Source organism: Lacerta agilis, chromosome 6, assembly GCF_009819535.1.
Source record: "Lacerta agilis isolate rLacAgi1 chromosome 6, rLacAgi1.pri, whole genome shotgun sequence".
NCBI lineage: Eukaryota > Metazoa > Chordata > Lepidosauria > Squamata > Lacertidae > Lacerta > Lacerta agilis.
The window spans coordinates 73,089,251-73,098,519 of NC_046317.1; the positions used below are offsets into that span (position 1 = coordinate 73,089,251).

At 45.3% G+C, this 9,269-nt stretch overlaps 1 protein-coding gene across 1 annotated transcript; it reads left to right on the forward strand.

The window, feature by feature from the left end:
- Positions 1 to 2,307: 2,307 nt before the first annotated feature.
- On the forward strand, positions 2,308 to 3,445 carry LOC117049239 (ADP-ribosylation factor 6-like). The gene is made up of 3 exons (XM_033153979.1): positions 2,308 to 2,313; positions 2,465 to 2,962; positions 3,116 to 3,445. The coding sequence occupies exons 1-3, from the start codon at positions 2,308 to 2,310 to the stop codon at positions 3,443 to 3,445; spliced, it is 834 nt and encodes a 277-aa protein (XP_033009870.1).
- Positions 3,446 to 9,269: the final 5,824 nt, after the last annotated feature.

Below are 9,269 nucleotides of genomic sequence, written 5' to 3' on the forward strand. Positions count from 1 at the left end.
TGTTCCAGGCCCACAAAGTGTATAGCTTTCTCTTACATTAAATAAGAACTTAACAGGGAACCTTAGGCCCACAGGCCAAAGGCAGCCATTGAAGTACGTATCTATCTGACCCGTGGTACTCTCTTCCAGGTCATCCAAACCACCCCTTCCCCTGCCCTGATCTGCACTCTCTTTCAGTGTTTTGGCCTGGCTGGACTGTGTCCTTGAGTTCTGATAATGCTTCCTTGTTTGTATGGTGGAGGAGGGAAGGAAGGAAGGAAGGAAGGAAGGAACTAGCTTACTGTACAAAGGTAAAATTCACATCTATTGTTCTGCCTACTTTCAACTCTGGCCCCATCCACTGCTGGCATATGGCCTGTGCAAGGTTGCCTAGAAGGAAAAAGACCCCCCCCCCCAACTGGAAAATGGTTTCCCACTCCTGCTCTAGGGAGCTCTCACCCAGACATCTCTTGATTTCCTGAGTGTCAAACTGGCCCAGTGATTGGCAACCTGCACTCTGTGGGTGACATGGCCCTGGCTTCATTTGTTGTGATTCTCCTTATGGGGGTGGCACATGGCTGAGGAAGTGATTGAGCAATAGAGTGTCACAGAAGAAAGTGAGCTGTGCGATCCCGCAGTGCTGCAAACGCCACTCACATTTGGCTCTGCCCTGGCCACCAATTGCATGTGGCCTCTGAAAGATTATCTCCAAGCAATGTGGTCCTTGACAGGGGGAAAAAAAAGATTTCCTACCCTCTTATCATTGCTGAGCACAGATACCGACAGCTTTAAAATGCCAAAATAAAAGGACAGTTCCATCTCTTCTGATACTGTGAGAGCAGCACAGGAAGGCATGATAATATCAGATTGGATACTGATCAATTAGTGTTTGCTTAGACATTTGATCTAATTGTAAATGGCAAGCTTCCTACTGGGAAACACAATTAAATGAAGTCTAGAGGGATCAACAGGAACACCTAAGATGTCTTTAAGATATCGTGTAAATGACTCTGAACGCGATCTAGCAAGAGTTTCCAGCAGCCAGGAAAATAAATGCAGCATTAGGAAAATATCTTATGATGATTAGCATTCCTAGCAGGGGAATTCTAGGAACCAGTTTTTTAAAACTACAGGCAACTCATAAAGCCTGCTAGCAATAAGGTGTGAGCATCTCATTGTTCCATCAGGGTTTGAACCTATTGTGGGTCTTGAGCCTTAGAGACATCAGACAAGAATTTTCTTCTGTGTACCCCCACTGAATACTGGCCCAGAGGGTAAACTACACCATGGTGAGCCAGGTCACAAGCATATTGAATACTGCAAGGACAGAGAAAGTCACACGACAAGGAGAGATTCCTATAGAAGCTTCCAAGCCAGGCTTGTTCTTTAGTCTGCATGCAACACATGGGCTCTCTTTTCCATGTGAGGGAACTTTTAATATCTGGATTTGAAGATTGAAAAAAATATTGGCTTATAGAAAATGGGATAGTTGGATGTTAACGATGAGTAAATGCGATATTAAGCTGAAGGACGGAGTCTTTTAATCCTTTTTCATTTTGTTTTCTCTTTTTTTCTTTCTTGCTTCTGTCCCTTTTTAGATTACATTTTTAAAGTATTTCTTTTATTCTGGTATGTTATGAAAAGATACTTTGTATTGGGTTGGTCTTTGGAGAAGTATCAGTAAAAATAGATACAGTATTTAAAAAGAGAGAGAGAGAATCTTAGGATGCAATTGTAAACATACTTTCAAAGGAATAAGTCCTTCTGAATCTCAAGTAGAAACATGAACAGTCAATATAACTGCAATTGACAATACAGTTTCAATTTATTTTAAATTATCTGTATTTTTTCTTCCTGCTACACCATCTTTGTTTGCCATCAGATTGGGATGGGTTGTATCCTGCATAAAATGAAAAGACGGTATTCTAAATGCTTTTAATCTGTCAGATTTTGCCTGTCTTCATAAAAGATGTGCAGATACCAACCAGTCAAACCAGAACTTAGTGGGTCTTAAGAAAACTTCACTTTTCAAATGTTGAAAAACTGCCAATGGTGGTGTTTTTTTTTACATTATTAAAAGAAAAAACATCTAACCATAGCAAACTAGATTTGTTGATATGGATTAAAAAGACGGTGAATACAGATAACCATAGCAAACTAGATTTGTTGATATGGATTAAAAACTGTTTGCATCTCAAGCAGCAGCAAAACTCACTCCGTGACTTGTACAGCCAGAATGCTGAATCACTCTTCTTAGCTGGCAAAACTTCCTGCATCAGAGAGCCGGTCTGCAAAACTTCCAGTGTGTCAGCTGCCAGCAAGCCAGTCATGACAGTTCCACACCACGCCCCGCCCCCCCGGGCTGAGCCAATGGAACAGTGCCTGGCTATCTACATGTATGCAGGAAGCAGTCCTTCCTGGGCTACACAGAGGCCTCACTGGAGGTAGGACAGCATTTCACCATGGGATTCAGAGCACTTTGTAGTGTTTCTGTGGGACGGAGGCTCATATTCTCCTGCTGGGCCTGGATGCAGCTGGCAAAACAACCCTCCTCTATAAGCTGAAGCTGAATGAAGCCACAATGACCATTCGCACCATTGGCTTCCACGTGGAAACAATAAGCCCCATCAACGACGTCTCTTTCACCATGTGGGATGTGTGTGGTCAAGAACGGGTCAGGCCGCTGTGGAGGCATTACCAGCCCAACACAGACGGGCTGGTATTCGTGGTGGACATCGTGGGTTTTGTTCGCTTTGAGGAGGCCAGGTCCGAGTTGGAAGCCCTGCTGGGTGACGAGGACTTTCAAGAGGTGCCCGTGGTGCTGCTAGCCAACAAGCAAGACTTGCCCAGAGCGTGCCCCCCCCTGGAAGTGGCAGACAAAATGGGACTGAGGAAACTGCAAGGCCACCGGTGGCATGTGCAGGGCTGCTCTGCCCTGACTGGAGAAGGGATCCCCGAGGCAATGTGGAAGCTGGCCGAGATGGTCAAAGCCCAGGGCACATAGTCAGTTGGAGAGGCGTATTAAGATCCATAGATATAGTAGAGCAGGGGTTGGCAAACTTTTTCATCAGGGGGCCGGTCCACTGTCCCTTAGACCTTGTGGGGGGCCGGACTTTATTGCAAGCTGTTCCCACAGCTGCCTCCAGACCTGGAGGAGGAATGCACTCTGCACACGCTCAGGAGTGTGTCTCGGTGCCACCCGCTCACCAGCGTTGTTGACGAGCAGCAGCCGCTCCATCGTCCTGTTCCTGTGGAGCTCCCAGGCAGCGTGCACCACACGCTGTGGCCCATTGTCCAAGGTCAGGTCAGTGGGCAGGCTGTGCATGTGGAGTGCCGGGCAGGCGGTGCACAGCTTGCCCTCCAGCTGCTCCAGCACGGCCACCGAGCTCGCCACCAGCAGCAGCACCAAGCCAGGTGTGGAAGTCAGTCCCCACGTGGCGAGGCGTCTGCAGCACGTGGGGACTGACCGAGCGGGTGGCAGGGTCCATGGGCCGGATTTACGAGCTGGGGGGGCACATCCGGCCCCCATGCCTTAGTTTGCTGGCCCCTGTGGTAGAACATGAGACTCTTAACTCTCAGGGTTGTGGGTTTGAGCCCCACGTTGGGCAAAAGATTGCACTGCAGGCGGTTGGACTAGGTTACCCTCGTGGTCCATCCCAATTTCTTGGATTCTTGCATGGAGGACACAAGATAACCCGCTTCTTGGTTGCTTGTTTTGGCTGAGGTGCCCTTGCCAAGGTTGCTTCACCTGTACAAGGTCTATATGGGACACTATCCTGTTTATCGGCTGCTGCCATGGGATTTCGGAGAAGGCACACATGCCGTTGTTTCTTGGACACTGAATCTGGTGTACAGCTCTATTGGACAGTTCACAGGAGTTTCGTGATACAGTGGTACCTTGGGTTGCGGACACGATCCATTCCAGGGTGCCATTTGCACCCCGAAAAGTCCACAACCTGAGTGGCGATATCGTGCATGTGCGGAAGTGCAATAGTGTGCTTCTGCACAGGTGCGACCTGCGTAGACCGTGTGGAGCGCTTCTGCACACGTGGTGAAACCCAGAAGTAAACACTTTCAGGTTTGCCGCGTTCGCGAAAAAACGCAACCCGCAGCTATCATAACCTGAGGTATGACTGTATGTAGTTTGGACCAATAAAGGCATTGGCCTAATTTGGAATGTCTCTTATGGGCCGACATTGCTGCTTTTACTTTTTATTCAACATATCGTTAGCCAGAATACATAACCAAAAAAAGAAAATCCCTGGACTTGAAAACCTGAATAACCAGCCCCACCATTATCATCTCTGGATCCTTGGCTATTTGAGTGCTTCTGCAATGTAAATGAAAGTTTATCAGTTGCCTTCTACATCCCCACTTGTTCTGTTTGGGAACTGGAAAGGCCCCTTCCTCTCCTCTCATTTTATACCTGTAGCCCAGGCATGTCCAACAGGTAGATTGTGATCTACCGGTAGATCACTGGACATCTGTGGTAGATCACTGGCTCCCCCGAAGAAGCTCAACAACTTTGGCTCCCCTAAGAAAAGCTCGATTTTTTTTGCCCTGCACCACCCAAAAACAGGGATTTCCTTCTCCCTAAAAAAAGCTCAACAACAAATTTGACCTGAATGCCTAAAAAACGGGGCTTTCCTCCTCCCCGAAAAAGCTTAACAACTTTGACCTGAACACCCCCCAAAAGGGGCAGATCACTGCCAGTTTTTAACTCTGTAAGTAGATCACAGTCTCTTAGGAGTTGGCCACCCCTGCTGTAGCCTACCTGATTTCTTTATCTTCTTTAATGACTCAGCGTTTTGCCACTTTGGTTTTATAATGTTTTATTACTGTTATGTCAAAGCTTTTGCAAACCATTTAAATTTCTTTCATTGAAAAGAAAATATGTTGTTTTTCTAAACAAACAAATGTATAAAACTGGAATGATTTAAAAAAAAATACTAAAAAGGATCTATGGGGGGGGGATAATTATCTACAATGAGAACAAGGGTGGGAGGAGAAACTGCTGAGGAGGGGGCAGATTCGGCCTCTAAGGAATGTGCTGCAGTGTTTGCTGCCACTGCAGCAGCAAGAGCAACAGTGGACAGTGCATTCCTTGGAGGCTGGATCGGCTGCCCCTCTGGATTCTGCTGCCTGAGGCGTTCTCCTCACCTTGCCTCATGGGTAGGCCGGCCATGCTACTGATCCCAATGGCTGTGTTCACCCTGTAGTGTTGGACGTAGTACGTCTCTGTGTACCAGAGTGCCAACTGGTGATAACTGTGGCAAGTTTCAGGTAGAGCTGTGTCGTCGTGTGTACTTGTTTTTTCCCGTGACCGAGCTGTGACGAATAGGCTGCAGACAGCTTCCTCTGTGTCAGAATCAGGCCTGACTTCTGCGGTGTGACTAATGTGTAGAGGAGAAAAGGAGAGATGGAGAGAGAACCAAGGTGGGGCTCTTGTTATGAAGGATTGCTGGTGGAGAACAAATGGATCCAGTGGAGCAGGGGCGTGCCGGATGGTCCTCTTCATTTTCTGCCTCTCACCCCAAGGACAGCCTGTTGTTGCTTTTTTAGGATGAAGGCACTGTGGGGTTCATGCATCCATCTTTTATCTGTGAGGGGAGAGCAAAGCCTATAGATCTCTCTCCCCACACCCTTCTCTCTCTCTCTCTCTCTCTCTCTCTCTCTCTCTCTCTCTCTCTCTCTGGACAGGTTCTCTTACCATTGTTGCCATTTTCCATGCATCTCTCTCCAGCTGGAGTAACAAAGGTGGGTGTGCCCTTGTTTGCAAGTGCTGGAGTCCTCACACACACACACACACACACCTCCATCCTTCGCCCCGCTGACGTTCTGTGCAAGTTGTTGTGTTTCAGCGTTTGTTTCCAGTCACTTTTTATAGGAGATGCCACAAAACGGATTAATCCCTTTCCTTTTAAGGGGGGGGGGAGAGAGAGAGAGAGAGACGGAGTCGGTCAGAGCATCCTGAGGATTAACCCAATAAGGGTATTGCCAAAAAGGAGGGGGGGGCGCTAAATCTCCAGCAAGAATCCTCAGGAAGGCAGTCGCCTTGTTAAGTTGGTGCTACCGGAAAGATAATATTTGCATTCAACTAGGATTTTGCCTGCAAGGGTTAATCTTACCATTTGCCCTCTGTCCTTTCTTTAAATTAAAACAGTGATCTGAAGCATGGTGGGTAAGCCCTCTTTGTCTGTGCGGGTTCTACATTAAACCAGCATTAAGTACTCCTTGCCTTGTTTCGGTTAACAAAGAGCTGTCATTAAAAGGTAAAAGGGATGCCAGTGGCGCTGTGGTCTAAACCACTGAGCCGATCGGCTGTCATTACAGCTTATTGATGAGGGTGGAATCCAAAGTGGGGAATCCAGGGCAGAATGCGTGGCATGTAGGATAGTCTTTGCTTCTCGACGTACTTCAGAATCTCCATTGCTTGTAGACAGGGTGATCTCTTAAATTTATTTATTTCTAAATACTTGCAAAGCCATATATGACTTTTAAAACAAAATAAAAATTCAGAAGCTATGCACAAATACATGAAGTTCAATATTCCATAATAAATGTGCCTTAGGGCATTTATTAGAAATCGTCATATTTCTAATTAATCCAGGTTGTACCTTCTCACCGTTGTGTTTCCTCATATTAAATCAAAGCACTATTGCCTTCTTGGAAATAAAGCATTCTGGGTACAAAATCCTATGCACGGTTTCGACTTATTTATAAATATATCTAATGTTTGGTGCTTTTTCCTCAGCCTTATATGGTTTGCCAATTTAGCTATTACAGCTTGCTCCCACATTTTACTAATCTGCCCCCATCTTTGGTATTTTTTTAGTTGCTTCCAATATTTAGCATGTAACTTCTGAGCAGCTGCTAAAATTAAAAAAGGAAAATATTTAAAAACTGGCTAATTATGTAGTATCTTTTATATATAGGGTGACAGAAATAATAATGGATGTATTTCAATATTTTTTAAAATGCAAATTTTAAACTGGCCATTGCCTAGAACCTTTGCCAGCTGGCTGAGTTTCTTTTTATTCGGCTCTCTGTGGATTCAAATGCATGTGCATTTATACATAAAGAGACATAGTCAATCTACATCCTTGGTGAGACAGTTTTGATGCTGCTGGGTGGCAACTCTGCTTAGGAACCAGAAATCTTTTTCTGTGCTGATCTTTTGTGGGTGCTAAATTTAATAAAATGCTTACTCGTGCCGAATATATATATATACACACATATACATACATACAGCAGAAGGTTGGTAGTACAAACCACAGCAGATTGACATATTGGATGATTATGAAAATCAGTTTCTTATGACAATCTGTAATGAGTTTGTGTGTGTTTGTGTGTCGGCTGCACCCTAATCTGATTGCCACATGGTCATGAAGCGAACAGCTGGTCCTCAGGCGTGCATGGAAAGCTAGCAGAATGTTGGCATCTCTATTGTTTCTTACATGGTGTTGCACTAGAAAAACAAAACCCAAGTCCAATTAAACATTTCTCTCCTACAAGCATATGTAGACTGTGTTTTCTTATTATAATTTCTGCAGCCTTTATATATTTATTCGCTCCTCAGCCAAATGCCTCTGGGTAGCACACAAAAAACAGAACGTGAAGGCAACAATCTCTCCTCCTTGGTTGTTTGTCTCTAGCAAGTGATATTCCAAGGCATCTTGTGTTAACCAGGCCCTACCAAGAGGCAAAATGTGTTGGCTGCCTCACAAGAAGACTGTCTGTGAATGCTGGAATCTTTTAGAGATATGAATGCCTGCTCTAGAAACTCCACATCTAATTTTACCTTCCTCCCTCTTATGCCCTGCCACTTCTCCACAGAAGGACCATGGTTCAGTGGTTCAATCTCCAGGTAGAGCTCTGAAAGACTCTTGCTTGAAACCCTGGAGAGCTGCTGCCAGTCAGTGCAAACAGTACTGCGCTAGATGGACCCAATGGCCTGAAATTGCATAAGGCAGCTTCTTGTGTTCCGTTATTTTCTTTAAAGAAGACTAGATGCTGACCCGGCCCTACCATTAGACAGGGTGAGGCAGCAACCTCATGCTGTCAAGTGTTAAATTATTACAGTGGTACCTCGGGTTAAGAACTTAATTCGTTCTGGAGGTCCGTTCTTAACCTGAAACTGTTCTTAACCTGAAGCACCACTTCAGGTTAATGGGACCTCCCGCTGCCGCTGCGCCGCCAGAGCACGATTTCTGTTCTTATCCTGAAGCAAAGTTCTTAACCTGAAGCGTTATTTCTGGGTTAGCGGAGTATGTAACCTGAAGCATCTGTAACCTGAGGTACCACTGTATTGTTTTGTTTTTTGCTGCCAGGGAGGAGTATTTGAGGAATTTTCTGCACCAGGTGCCAAAACAATTTGACTGGCCTTGAGTGGTACATTCTTCAACAGGGAGAAGGTTCCCTTTTGCTTTTCTCCCTCCTCCGTTTCAGACTGTAAAAGGTCTTGAGTCAGCCACAACTGAAAGCACCTCTGCTCCCTGAGATCTGCCAAGTTTGGTCAAAACACACTCTTAGAAATTACAGTGCACCTGGAAACGTGTTTGCTGGCCCTGCTTCACAGCTTCCTTGAGTGCTTTTGGAATGTATCCTTGAGTAGTGATAGCACCATGCTGATTGCCTGGATGAAGAGGCATGGGGGGGGGGGGAACCGGACTTTTGCGTGGCGAAAATATAGACTACTGTACAAAGATAAGAATCATATCTGCTTCTTTTCCCTCTGCCCCTCGCTGGCAAGTGACCCCTGGAAGGTTACCCACGTGGCAATGCCGCTCTCAGATTTATAAATATTTTGATAAATCAATATTCCTTATATCTTCTGTCCTTGGCTTATGTACCATTTTGACGTAATTTGTGTTAAAAGAGGGTTTCAGCGGCCTTGCCAGTCCATAGGCATTTTATTTATTTAAATACTATCCACCCCACCTCTCCTCTATTTAAAAAAAACACACACACACACAAACCAAGAAAAGAGCCAACCCTCAAGGCAGCTTAACAAACCAATAAAAGGAATATAAAACTCCCAACAGTAATAATTAAAACACCATACAAAAACCAATGCAACCAGGGGAAAAGGGAGCAACTGCAGGCAGTAAACCATAATTGCTTCTAAAAGCCCTAGCAAACGAGAGAAGCCGAAATTGGCACAGAAAAAAAACGATGATGAATAATGCCAGACAAATTTGGGAAAGGAAAGGAATTCCATAACCAGAACACCAAATAAAGGGGACTGGGAGTAGTAGCCTGTTGTGTTTTGTGTTGTGGATCAGAAAGGG